Source organism: Falco rusticolus, chromosome 3 (assembly GCF_015220075.1).
Source record: "Falco rusticolus isolate bFalRus1 chromosome 3, bFalRus1.pri, whole genome shotgun sequence".
In the NCBI taxonomy this organism is placed as follows: Eukaryota; Metazoa; Chordata; class Aves; order Falconiformes; family Falconidae; genus Falco; species Falco rusticolus.
The window spans coordinates 4,455,080-4,469,914 of NC_051189.1; the positions used below are offsets into that span (position 1 = coordinate 4,455,080).

Consider the following 14,835-nt stretch of genomic DNA (forward strand, 5'->3'; position numbering starts at 1 on the left):
GTCAGCAACCCTGTTTAAAATTAAATGTGAATCCAAACTACAAAATAACTCCATCTTCAGACAAACCTCTACTCAATGAGGGGGGAAATGGAGAACATTTAGTGCTATTTATCACACTTGACCATAATTGTTCATTCACTTTCCCATGCCTTAGAAAATGATGTTGAACTAATTCCAGATGCCTTTTCTAGAAATTTGAAATAAAGGATATAATAGTATTTTCTGCATTTGTAAAGAGCAATGCCTCCGTTCAACACACTCACACTTCTCTGCCACTCTAAAAAGCCTATGTAGTGAATGCACACAACTCCTACGAGAAGAAAACCCCACCCACTAGCACCTATTCCTCCTTTCATGCTGCCTCTTCTCTACAGAAGGTGAGACAAGACATTCTGTATTCATCATCCCACATTACTCTTCCCTTCCCCCTTTTTTGCTGAAATGTTTCATTTAGGCTAGGAAAGAAACATGGCTACCCCTCCTTCTGTATTAGCTGACACTTGCAACTGCAGAGGCCTGCCAGAAAGGGCATAACCTGCCCTCCACTGTCTTGTCTTTAGTCTTTTTTTCTTTTTTTGTTGTTGTTGTTTTAAGTCTCTAAAAGGCTGGTAAAGCATGACTTCTTTATACAATATTGACTCTTCCAATAATATTTACTTCAATGCACAGATTAAGTTTCCATCAAACTACTTGGTGTGAAAATCAGATGAATAAGCACTTGCATTCGGACCTGAGCAGAGCCCCCATTCCACCTAGTGCCAGGTGCACAACCGAGTTCAGCGAGGGGTACTCAGCCCCAAATCCCCTGTATTAAGTACTTCAACACCTTTTGCACGCACAATCTGCCATCAAATAACAGCATTAGGACTGTACACCTTGCTATGACACTCCATTACCTCTACACCTCAACATCTTGCTACTTCTATATTCCTCCCCCAGCCCCTTAGAAACAGTAAGAATTATAGCTCGTGAACAGATGCTGGATATATTAAGTCACCTGAACCAGAGTTGTAGTTCTCAGCACAATGTGGGTCCCCCAACCTTTCTACCAACACCTTTTCTTTCCCTTGCCATTACACCCCATGCCTCTCCTCCAGCCTTCTGTATTACTAGACACATTAGGGCCCACGTGCACTCAAGCTCCACTAAGCTTAACAAGCTCGAACGGCTTGGGCTTTACTCTTGCCACTGGCCTATCTTTCCAGCATACTGGGCCTCACCAGCTGGAAACTAGTGCCACAGAGGCCGCACATCCACATTCCCTGGGGTATTCACATTGTATATAATTTAATGAAACACAGAAATTATTTGTGCTCAGCTTATTAAAGAAATAAGCTGGGATGGCTGTATTTTGCGCTGTACCGTTGCAAGCACATTCATAGCCCCACAGATTTTGCCTAGCATTATTTTTGTATAAAATCTAAAAATAAAATGTTTAAGTTGTCTTCATGCCTAAAATATTTTTAATTTACAAAACTTCACTGTTGAACTGTAACTCAGAAGCAGTCATGCCTTCTTTGAAAAAGAAACCTTTTCCCAAACCCACACTGGATTAATCTACAAAACCATGAAACTTCTCATGGCTTAGTTTCAAAATAGAAATCTCACAGTTAAGAGCTGAGGTTATGCTTTATTTTGTCATTTTAGATAGTGAAAGCAGCTGTAGGAGCATCTTCAACATGCAAGAGATCTAACAGTATCTAATGCGGTTTCAAGAGATAGGGTTGTGGTTTTCAGCATCGCTGAAACAGAGGGGTAAAATGCAGCTTCAGAATAATGGAATAACTGAGATATGATGGGACTGTAGGCTTTCAGCAGAACTCCCCTATGAGAATTTTTTTTCCTATTACATGTTGGGTTTTTTTTCCTCCACCTGTTTCTTGTAAGCAACTTAAATTCTCGCATTAGTTGATACAAACCAAAACTCAGCTGTGGCACTGTGCCATCCCAGTCATGACAGCAACGCCATGGGAGGAGACAGCAAATTTTGTGAGACCCCACCTCAAGTACTGTTTTCAGCTTGGGGCGCCCCCCAATATCAGAAAGACATGGACCTGTTGGAGCGAGTCCAGAGGAGGGGTACAAAGATGATCAGAGGGCTGGAGCACCTCTCCTATGAAGACAGGCTGAGAGAGTTGGGGCTGTTCAGCCTGGAGCAGAGAAGGCTCCTGGGAGACCTTATAGCAGCCTGCCAGTACCTAAAGAGGGCCTACAAGAAAGCTGGAGAGGGACTTTTTACAAAGGCCTGTAGGGATACAAAAAGGGGGAATGGCTTTAAACTGAAAGAGGACAATTTAGATTAGGTATTAGGAAGAAATTCTTTACTGTGAGGGTGGTAAGACACTCGCACAGGTTGCCCAGAGAAGCTGTGGATGCCCCATCCCTGGCAGTGTCCAAGGCCAGGCTGGACAGGGCTTTGAGCAACCTGGTCTGGTGGCAGGTGTCCCTGCCCATGGCAGGGGGTTGGAACTAGATGATCTTTAAGGTCCCTTCCAACCCAACCAATTCCACGGTAAACAATGGCATCTTATTATAGGGAGATAGAAATCCTCACAGATTATTTTTTTTCCCCCTCTGGAAATAATTAATGTTCTCCTGCAGTGTCACTATCAAAACACTACTCCATGTGGCACCTAGTCCCGTAAATTTCTATTTTTGGTCTGTGCATTTTTTTAAGGATTCTGTGAAAGTTAAGTTTAAAAAATAAAATGCACATAAAAGTTTCCTACAGATAGGCCTATACCTCCACTGAAACTTTACGTTAAAGGGGATTTGCAAGTCAGAAACAATTAAAAAAAAAATACCACTACTGTATTCTAATCACATAATGAGACCCAAACAATGAAGTTTCACTTCCTTGCCCTGGTGGGAAGTTTCCACCTTCTGAATGAAGCTCTCACCTTTTAAAAAACACACCCTTATGCAAATATTCTGAATTCATACAAATTATTCCTAAGCACTCCTCATTAAACACTGAAGATCTTCCCAAGAAGTATATTGGTTCACAAAGACATTCATTATTCTGTATTGTCATTTCTACCTGAACTTGGGTTTCTTCTCTATTTTATTTTTGTTTTGTTTGTGGTTTGGAGGGTTGGTGGTTTTTTGGGTTTTCTTTTTAAACCCATGTCTCACATAGCTTTCTCAACAGAAATATTCAAGTCAGAACAGCTGACGTTGACAAGCACTATTGTTTGCTAAACCTTACATTTCACGGGCAGTTAAAAAGCACAAACAAGAAAACCCCTGCTCTCCCAATGTCCTGTCCTCCACATGGGAACAAATGAAAATTTCAGAAACAATGGAGGAGTATGATGGAGCAAGAGAGCACAACTAACAGAGGGACTGATTAAAAAAAACATAGAAAGGGAGCATTCACTGCAAACCACAAGTTCCATGAAAGGACAATGAAATAAGTTCATTATCAAAGGATAAGCAAAGCCAAGAACACAGCAACATTTAGATAGGAATTTACCCTCCATATGAATAGACGCCTGTCCTTTAATAGTAAACACTTGCTAAACAAGTTTCAGAAGGTATATAATGAGGCCCCAGTAATAATTATGTTTAAAAGCTTTATTCATCTACATGACAAGTTTAACTTCAAACAATTTTTAGATTGATCTAGCTAAGCCAGTGAAACCTCCCCTCTTGGGAATTCTTCTAAAATTGGCTTATTTAAAATAAATCTAAATTAGACCATCCACACACACTTCCTACTACTAAATTAAGATTTAAATTTCATTATTTTCTCACATTAATAAGCTCTAACTTAAATTTAATGACTGAACTAAGAACACAAAAAAAGCATCACTAAGACAAAAAGTTCTAAAGCTCCAATCTGACATTAGCAGCTCAAACAGCCACCCACGTTATCTAACACAGCCTGCCAAGTCAGATCCTTGCCTGGCCAGAAAAAGAGTTACAATTTTTTTTCTAGACTACATATAAAATCATCAATTTGACTGCCTATACACAATCTGTACTGTAAAGCCAACACAGTTTCAAAAGTCTATTTTCAAGCTCCCCAAGATGACATGCTGAGATTAGTTTATTCCTCAAAAGACTAGAGACTTATTTTTTGCTCTGCAGCCACCCTGCTTCAGTCACAACCCAACACAGGTTTGAAACGACATAATGAAACATAAAATTCACATACTGCTTAAACACACGTTCTTCAGACTTACACATATTTTATGGAACTATGTGCTATGTGATTTAACTCTTCACACAGGTGAAAAAGTTAACATTAAGTATATTCTCCATCTTCTGAGTATAAAGCAACTTGTGCAAAGGAATGTGATCAGGTTGTTGCCAGAAGAGCTGTTGGGAAGGAGATGTGGAGCCTAAGACATTGCAGATGTGCGTAGTTATTCTGTATCTCTGAAAAGTTAAATATTTTAATACTTCTGTCAAAGACAAAGACTTTCACAATGGCAGAGCTATCATGGCACACATTAATGCTGGGACCCAGGCCATAACAACTTCACCTCAGGCAGTAATAAGCTCCCACACAACTTAAACTGGAGTAAAACTGAACTAGCACTGAAAGTGAAGTCCTGCCCTCATGCAGCTGTTCACTCTGCCCGATGATCCCAGAACGTGTGTTATGAGTGCTCCTGCAGAGAAGCAAAGCAGCTAAAACTAACTAGGAGAGGCTATGAAGGCAAGGAATGAACGGGACTTGGTTTCAGTTGGGATTGGTCTGCCCAACAGTACGCTCCTGCACAACCATTTCTTTCTGCAGCACGGCTGAATTAGCCTAGTTTAAGATGAATGTAAAATTACAGGCTGACACACAGACAACTTTTAAATCTACTTTCAGCAACAAAGTTTCATTTTTCAGTTGCTTGTTTAATTAAGGGTGAACAGAGCCTAAGACCTACAACAAAGACAAAATACAGTTGAGCAGCTCTGGCAAAAAATGGAAGAGGACTAACAAATGATAACAAGAGAATGAATTACTCTTGCCAGCCACATCTGTGATAAAAAAAAAGTTAATCTGTTATACAACCCAAATATAAACAAAATTTAGCAGCACTGTGGACAGCTCAATGAGAACCATATTCAAAAAGACAACATTGATGGCAGCAAGAGAGAAAAACAGCAAAAGCAGCTTTGGACTGTCTTGATTATATCATTATCAACAGTACTTTCCCATCTAAATCAGTGGTTTGCTTCTACCTTGGCTGTGCCCAGTTTTGTGAAGTCATGCAGTTTAAAAAAGAAAAACCCCAAACTTTTCTTTCTAGAAAGCCTGGTCACCAGGTACCACATTGCTTCACAGCTGCAGCAAACCCGTAAGAAAGATTTAGGAGAAGTGTTTTTCCTCAATACAAAATACAAAGCAAGACTACAGAAACAGATTAAATAACACTCATACTAAAACTTTTAAATAAAAAGCACTAAGTTTACTCTGAAAAGAACAGTAAAAGCAAAAAACCATCTTAAAATGGAGAGGTTAGAATGAATTACACTAACCTATGGTGCTCACTAAATACAATGAAAGACACCATCTATTAAGAGTGTCACGAGTATACAAAAATGTGGGCAACACCTCAGCCTGAGGATTAAAAAAACTTCCTGAACAGTACTAAAAAGATCTCTTTGAAGCACTACTACTTAGAAATGGCTAGCAAAAAGAAGTACGTACTAACAAATTGCAACAAAAAAAGTGTAAGACATGAGATACACGGCACAAGTCCAGTCTATCTGGGGATGATGCTGTTTGGGTCTGTCTTTTACTTTTCCCAATTTTGATAGCATAAAATGCATAAGGAAACATTCAAGTTGAACTTTGGGTATTACAATAACTGTAAAAAGAAAACAAAAAAAAAACCCCTTGCACTGAGTTGGAAAGTACTGCACTTCCCCAGTCGATAGGATAGGAGATGCTTTATATTCTAGTGGGCTGCTCTGTGTGTGCATCAGAAAGGATGCATGACGCTAAAGCAAATTAATTAGACAATGCATGGAAGAGATCCCTACCCATAGCCACCACAGTTAAAACTACATAATATTTTCCACCAGCTATTTTTTTTTTCTAGTTCATAACTTAGCAAAAATAAGACACTGGAGGTTGGCTTTTCTTCATTTTCAAATGTAGTAATATTTTCTGGTAGTCTGAGTATTAATAATTCCATCACTAAAAATCTAACCAAGTATTCTGCTAACACTTGAAATAAAGGAGGCAATACACAACAAAATTTTTACAAGTCTTGCAAGTTTTGTAAAGATATTGTCAGCACATGCTTAGCTGACACAAACGAGACTTTCATTAGGCACGTAAAGTTCCTAATTAGTTTGAACTGTGCGTCTGCAAAGCCAGTTTAGCAGTTAGAACTTTACTGCATTCATCAACTTGATCCCTGCAACTTCTGGAAGGCCAAAAGTATTTAGATAGGCTGCTTTCTGAAATCAAAAAATCCTTCCCTCCTGTACTGTTCCAAGTGGGTAGAAGAACAAGACCATACTATGATAATCCAAGACATATTTTCTCTTGCAGAGCTAAATCATTTTAACACCCTTTCCCACCCTTCTGCACAATAGAGGGACTGGTGGCAATAGCAGTGCAGGAGAGGGTATACAAATTGTGAAAGCAGTATTTTCCTGGAAGTCAGGAAGGTTTGGCTGTTCCTCTGTACTCTTTCTATATACATTACAACACACCACTAAGTATGTATCAGTACATGATGATTCTGCAAAAGTGAAAAAACTTTGAGACAAAGGAAAAATCAGTGTACAAAATCCCATGTAACTGCAGTCAGTAAGAGAATCACTGCTGGAAAAAATGTTTCACTTCTCATATAACAAATACTATACTTCAGTTCACTAAGGAAAGGAGAAAGTTTGGTTAGCACATATGAAAACATCAATTATCTTTTCGGCAAATGACTACCTCACCTTTAAGCCACGTTAAGACTACACAGCTAGCCGAAGCAACATAATACACAATCTTTTTCTTCCTTAGGAAAATACACTGGCCATGACAACACTACACTTGAAAAAGTTACACTGCATTTTGTAGGTTGCAACTGTCAAATGCGATTTAAGGGAAAATTCTCACACAGTACAGGAGAGCGCTGAAGCTGTACACTAAATTCTCATTTCCTCTTCTATGTATGGCAGCTTTCGATGAATTCCAGCATAATTTACTGTCTAAAATTAAGCCAAAGAAACTGGGCAACTCTGTGATACCAGCAGAACTAGCACAGTAAGAACAGGTCCAGATCTACCCCCGAAAGAATACAGAAAAGCCTTTCTAAGATGAGTGGACTTAAATTCCATGAGATGGGGTGGTAGAAATGGCAACACCACAAGCACACCCCTCCCTTCACCACATTTAGGACTAAAGAGTTCTAAAGAGAATCAATATCCAACCATCACATAACTTCAGGAAAATATACGGGCATTAACAAGTACCTCCACTGAAAAACAAGACAGACTTAAAATTTTCAACTGCTTATTAACAGTTTTGAAGAGTAACTTACAACTAAATGACAAGGGAGAAAACAACCTTAGTCTCACTAGTTTGACAGAAGCCTCAAAGTTGTTTCTTGTGCTAGGAAAAAAGTTTTTATTTTACATGCAAAGCCATAAGCCCCTTCACGAAGACACTTTTTCAGACAACTGTTGCTTCAACAATAAATTAAGCCCTTGAGTACCAGGCAAAAGTTAAATATCCTTTCAGAGAAAAAGAGAATCTACAGCATGCGAGGTTCAGAATTATAAATACCTTGGTATTCACATAAGTTACAGAAGTTTACACAAGTTTTAATCAATTCTTTAAACAGCAGTATTTTTACTATGCCACTTTGACATTCTTCTGTCTTTCAAGAAAAAATACCAAATGTAGCAGTATCAAACTTCTTAAAAAAAAAAAAAAAATCTGTTTGGATTTTTTACTTTTTACAGTTTCTTGAAAGCAAAAAAAAGTGTATGGACACAATGTTTCAGCAAATTCAACACCAATTCAAGAACTCAAAACAGTATTTGGGAAACAGGCGCACTGATCATCGGCTCCCTAACCATGAAAACAGTGATTTCATGATGTCCCAGTCTTATACAAAAAAAAAATTAAAAAATAAAAAAATCTTACTCCCCATGTAACAGCACGTTTGAACAAAGTTTCCACATTTGGCAGCAATTTTTTGAAATTAGTCAGATATGGCCTCCTAACTTGCTTTACACTGTTTCCAGAAAAAGAATTAAGATTAAAATAGCAAACCCTGTGGCAAATTGAGCGATTACATTGGCAGGAGGCCAGCACCACAGGCACCCTCAGAATGGGGTTGGCTGCGGTGTCCAGTTTGGCAACAGGAGCTGGAAAAGCAAAGTAGCTTGTCTGCATCAGCAACATTTGGAGAAGCAAACGGCGGTGAGATCTAAGTTACAGGAGATATGAATGGAGCATTTACACAGTGTCAAGGATGTGCTGACAGACATGTAGAGGCTGGAGCTCTTGTGCATTCACAGCAGCTGCAGCTCAGTGTGGTTTACAACCATCCACTTCTTGCTCACTCCTCTGAACAGGATTTCAGCACACATTCATTTTATAGGTATCAGATTAACATACAGAAGGGGACTTTCACTGGCAGCTCACGGGCCACGTAGCCTTACACAAGACAACTAAGCATCCTGCTAACTGCCCCTATGTCCAGACTAGTTTACAGTATAGCCACGCTCTCTTAAAAGACTCTACCCAAGTGCCCTGCCTTATGATTTGGTGTGGAACAGGAAGCTATCTGGACTGCTAGAAGTCAGTGTGCTGCTAAGGCTCTCTGTGGATGATTTGACAGGAAGGAAACGAAGAGCCTCGCAATGTGAAGAGCAACTCACAGCTCATACCCTAGAACAGACGCTGTCACTGCCCAGCTCTGCGCAGGGGGAAAGGGCTGAGCCACAGAGATAAACTAGGAAGTAAACAAGACAGAAGATGAGCTTGGCTGGACGAAGCTGAACACCAGGAGCCCCAGACACACACCAGTAACATGTACAAACCTAGGACTCCGTAAAAGCATAGCACTTGTTCTGTCAAGAGCCTAAGGGTTGTTCCAATAAGGGGCAAATATCCTTACACACCGAATGTCAGTCCCTGATGGTAAACAGCAGCCACCAACACTGGTGCTGTGAAAGGAAGATCATTCCAAGTGAAAGGGAGAGCGGTAGGATCAGACAGAGAGCAAATAAATGATGATAAAGAGACTCCCACACATAAAACTACTCTCAGCCCATCACTGGCAATATTTCAATTATTTGCCTCCTTACATACAATTTTGAAAAAGATCTATCAATAGGAGGCAAACATAACAGCCTTGACAACAACAGCATAATTTGAGCACCGTGAATACCTGTAAACTGAAAATATACCTGTACCTAACCAAGAGAGTCTGACACTAGAAGCCACCAAATGATTACATCAATAGTTATACACAGTAATTGGTACTGAAACGTGCAAATGATGTTATACATAAAAGCAAAATCTTGAACATCAGTCTGGATACACACAGCTGCAGAGACCTATCCTCCTGGTGTGCCTAGTAAAAGCCTTCACACACTGTAGAAAGAAAAGCAGGAAAGTAAAAACAGAGAGACTATACTCCTAAGAGGAAAACAATCATTCTGATTGTCCTTCTAGATTCTTGTGCCTTCAAGAGAATGAAATCAGAGAAAAAAAGAAGCCCAGCATCTAACTGTGGCTTCCAAGGTATAGAAGCATTTGTAAAGAGGCAGTAAAAGACATCTCAGTTACAGGTCCTATTTTTCACTACACTATTTTTTGCTAGATTATCCCTCTAAGGGAAAAGATTTTATGCAAGCCTGTTAAGAACCTTAATATAAAGTTCCACTTATTTTGAAACTTTTCTAGAAAAAAACCTAGGTACCAGTTACCCAAACATTGTAGTTTCTACTTAAAAATTTTCACTACTGAAACAGCCTAACACTAGAGAGAAAAAGCACTGTCCCATATTAACTGCACAAACTCCCACAGTATTTTTTTTTATTTATATCTTTCCCCTAAATAATATTAAACGTCCCCGAGCAAGCTGGTAACCTTTCTTCTCTCCACATTCATTCTCCCTTCGCTCCCAGATTTCATTACGTGAGAGAGCCTGAAGACATCTCACGAAGCCGATAACCTCTCCCAGCCCTACCCGACATCTGGATACGGTTTACCTACCCCAACCCCCCAAAGCAGCGCAGCACAGCCGCTGACAAACACGCTGCCAGCACAACGCGGCCCCAACTCCTGCGCCCGGCGCCACGGGTCCCCGGGGCCAGCCCAGGAGGCTCAGCCGCTCCGAGGAGCCGGGAAGGGAGGAAATGGAGACCCCAGTCCGCCCCGCGCTGCCAGCAGGAGGCTGAGTTGGCAGGAACAGCCGAGCGCCGGCCTGGCGAAGGCAGCACGTAGCGCACAGCCGAGGGGACACCCCGGGGACTGACCGGCGGCGGGCCGGGGAGGGGGGCGGGTGGGTTGAGGGCGGCGGGGGGGATCTCTGCCGTCTCCCACCGCCCCCAGCAGCCACCGCTACGGCTACCAGAGCCCCGCGAGGGGACCCCTCACCCGGCAGAGGGGAGCAGCCCCCTCGCCTCACCCCCCTTCGCCCGCCCGCCCCTCCTTCCCCGCCGCCTCGCTGTTCGCCTCCCCGCCCCAGGCCGGGGCCAGCCTCCCGCCGCGGCAGAGGGAGGGAGAGGAGGGCAGGGGAAGGCGACCCTCCCCTAAAAGGGGCCTCCGGACACGCAGGCTCGCTCACCGCCCTCCCCGAGGTGGCGGCGGCGGCCTGACCCCTCCTTCCCCCGCAAGCACGGCCGGCCGCGGCCTCAGCGGCTCCAGCCAGGCCCGAGCGCTGGCGGGCGGGGGGGGCGGGGGGCAGAGCTGGCCGCCGGGGGGGCTCCTGCCGCCTCCCGCGCTGACTGACCGCCTCGTGCGCCAGCGGTCCCCCTCCCCCGCCCCGCACACAGCCACGCACACCGGCCGCCGAGCTCCGGGCCCGCCGCCCCGAGAGAGAGAAAGAGAAAGTCGTTCCGGCGGCTCGGAGCAGGCCCGGAGGAAGGAAACGAAACCGGCCGAAAGCTCACCGGGTCCGGCGGAGGTGGCTCCCGGGTACATGTCTCCGTGTGCGGCGGCGGAGGCGGCGCCTCTCTCCAGTTCCCTACCGCGGCAACAGCTCGAGGGGAGGGAAGGGGGGGGAGGGAGCGAGCCCGAGCCCCGGCTACGCTGTCGGGGGAAGGGGGAGGCGGAGGAAGGGGAGGGAAGGGGGAAGGAAAAAAAAAAGGGGGAAAGGGGAAAAAAAAAAAGAAAAGAAAAGAGGGAAGAGGGCCGGGCCGACGCCGGGAAACCAGGTTACTCGGCGGCACTGAGGAGCGGGGAGGTGGGTGGGGAGACGGGCGGAGCCGCGGGGTCACGGGGCAGGGGCGCTCCGCCCGCCGCCACCGCCTCCGCCCTCCTGCCCGCGGCCCCCGCGGCGGGCGGGAACCCGGGCGGCCGGCCCAGCCCCAGGGCCCCGCGGCCCGCTCAGCGCCCTGGGCCCGGGCCGAGCCGTGCGCCCGCCGCCTGCCGCCCGCCCTCCTGCCGCCGCCCCCTCCTGCCCCGCACATCCACAGCAACTGGATCCGAACAGCTCTGCCTGCAGTGCCCACGCACGTCGTGCTTTGCTCTTCCTACAGTCTGCCAATGTGGCGAACCGGACACAAACCGCCCGTAGCAGGAGCCTTTCTAGGCCGTGCAGTCACCCACCAAGGTGAACCGTGGCTCCTTTTTACCAAGCTTCTGCCTTAGGCAGGTGCAACATCAACAGTCAAACTACAACAAAAAGTGTGTGCTGCACCCAGGACTGCTGAGACTTGTTCTGCCTTTCAATGAGACCTTGGAAAAGAACTGCGTGCCTCCAGCTCGCTCTCTCCTGCCTCTCCTTTGAGGCAGTTTGCCTAGTTGCATGCTTAAAAGGGATGCTGGAATGGCATCAATGTTACACATACTGCTTGATCTTGAGGGGCCCCTTTTACTTGAAAATTGGATTTGATTACACCCTATGAGACAAAGGCAACGCTGCTGTGAAAACAATCACATCAGTTACCTCATGGATCTCACACCTCCATAGGACATCCACTTCTTGTTGTATCTATGAGACCCAGCTGTGGTGGTGTAGCTCACTGCCTTGTACAACCAGGGGATCTTTGGTTGTATCTATGTATAGTATGGGGCATTGCCAACTAGCAATAGTGTGAAAGAAGCATAGTATTGTTCTGTATGATGCACTGAGACCCAGGAGGTATCAGTGATGATGATTCCTGCAGGATCCTTTTGTAATCACCTCATTGGTACCTCTTCCTTTCAGGAGGAGAAAGTGGGGAGAAAAAAATCTTAAACCTGCTAAGGAGGCAAAGAGCAAGTTAATGATGCTCGCTTCCACCAGAAAGTGTTACAGAATTCCAGCATAGCAGTGAGGATCCATACTTTCATTCACCTGCTCCATTTTGATGTGGAAGCCTTTAAAACAACAATGCAGTTCTTATCCCAGAACAGTCAAGCCCCTTCAAAGAACTGCCAAAGGACAAGGCAAACACACAGTTTTTATGGTTCATCAAACCAAGTAATATCCTCCTTCACCAGCTATATTTGCAGTGATATAGAAGCATCTCACTGTATGTTTACTCTTCCCTTTGGGTCATACTTGTAGATATTCAAGGGTTGCTACTAACACTTCAGCTTTCACTTCAAGTGTACAGTTCCTGAAGCCATTATCACCACTAGAGTTTCCACTGGAGTGATTTTGGATTTGTCTGCATTCCAAGCTCCTCAAACTACTGGAAAGTAAAGATCTACCAGTAACTATAAACAAATAAAGGACAAAATCATGGGTCAACTTTAATGCTAGAGTAAAGCCAAGTAGCTCTAGCAAAATTGTAAACAATGGAGCTGGCAAAGGGGTTGCTGTTTTCCTCTCTTTGAGGAGCTGGGTAACATTTTTGCACAACCACCAAAAATTTCTGGTTTATCTTATATAACCTTACTAAAGGCTGAAAACAGGGGTAAGAAATACCCAAAACTATGAGCCAAGAGAGTTATCTGAGGCAAATTTGGCCTTTTATTAGTTAGTAATTAGTTAGTGCTAAATGCTGAGGTGACAGGGAAACCATGCAGTTCTTGTATCAACATCAAGGGGTTTTTAATACTATATTTAATACTATATTTATATCAATCTCTGCAGTCTGATTCGGAAGGTAGCTCCCTCTGACAATTATGCATACTATCATGCCTGTTAGACCTCTTGCATTTAAGTACAAGAGAGCATAAAAGCACACCGACAGGTTTCTAGAAAAGGTCACTTGACTAATTTGGTCACCCTGACTAGTAGCACTGAAGCTGACCTCCATCAGATCGTGTTCGTAGACGTGTGGAGTAAGCTCAATACAGACTTCCAGGAAAATGGCTATCTCTGTCCTATAGATTGACAAAACCCAAATTGACTGTGGGACACAAATACAATGATTGCCTCACCTTTCTACATCGTTCTTGTGAAATCCTGTCCTTAAAGCAACAGTCAGTGAAGCTTACATGCTAAAGGGATGTACCCACATGGAACTTCATCTGATACCTCCCACAGCTGCAAAAGAGAAAAAATAAAAAAACAAGTTAACAAGCAACAGAAGATAGGTGAAATATTAGGGGAGCTTTCGCAAAACACTAAACGCATATCCCACACTTCTCTTAGGCTCCACAGGATACTCTGCAATTGATTTCAGAAATTCCCTGGAAAACAGAGATGCCAAAACCAGCAATTAATACCTGGAACATCCTAGACTGCAATATACTTGTATTGATTGAAAGCTGATTTTTGTGGATTTAGCACTTCATAAGCAAAAGGGCTTATCGCTGTTTATACATGACTGCAGACTTGCACAATCAGTGAAATAATAAATTAGTTAAATAGTTTTATTTAAGCACTGTTTTCTCATGTAGAAGTCCTGCTGTTCTTGCAGGCTATTTTCATGGAATTGCACACTTCCAGCAGCATTTCTGTGCTACGAAGGAGAGTTACAGCTCTTCTGCTTGCACACTCATTTTGGGCCATATCATTTGTTTTATTTCTAATGCTTTCTGTCACTGACAATTCATGTTTTGGAGCACAGTGAAATCTAATTATGACTTACTGGGCAATTTCACCCAAAAAGACCTCAGTTTTTGAAAAGGTTTCATTTGAGATAGTGGTTTGAAAGCTCTATAAAAGCATTCTTTTACACATGGTCTTTATATGCTGCATTAACAATTATAGAGTAGTATAAGAACAACTGCTTAAACACTTAAAATAAGTTTTCTTTAAAGAAAAAATTGAGTGACTGTTGGACACAATACCTATCATAACTGCTGGATTGCGAGCTGACATTTCCCAGACTGGTATGTCAAAGAATGAATTATTAGTTGTGGGAAAACTGAGCATGCTCTAAACATTTCGGAAGCAAAGACAGCGTTTAGGAACAGCTTTTAAAAATCATTTACATCATCAGTGGCAATCTGGGGTAAGTATTTTATACATGAATAGGCTATTGACAAATTATATGGCTTTCCTTCTGATAAGAAAACAAACATTGAACTCACTAAGTAACAAGCTTTCCCTTTTAAAACTAAATTAATTAAAAAAACCCAGAGTTTATAAATGTCTTTTAGTCATCAATAACAATGATACAGTGGCAAAAAAATTTACTTGGAGCAGAAATATGTAGATTTTATTCCTGACTCTGAGGGAATTTAAGCTTACATTTTCCAGCTCTCAACTAGCCTAACTTTTAAGATGTTACCCAGGAGTCCGGGCGTTAGACTTCTCACATACTTTG

At 43.1% G+C, this 14,835-nt stretch overlaps 1 protein-coding gene across 1 annotated transcript in view; it reads right to left on the bottom strand.

The window, feature by feature from the left end:
- The window catches only part of AGO2 (argonaute RISC catalytic component 2), a 64,926-nt gene extending 53,553 nt beyond the window's left edge, over positions 1-11,373 (bottom strand). The window contains 1 exon segment of the mRNA XM_037379047.1: positions 11,080-11,373. Within this exon segment, the coding sequence (XP_037234944.1) occupies positions 11,080-11,110 (31 nt within the window). The 5' untranslated portion in view covers positions 11,111-11,373.
- Positions 11,374-14,835: the final 3,462 nt, after the last annotated feature.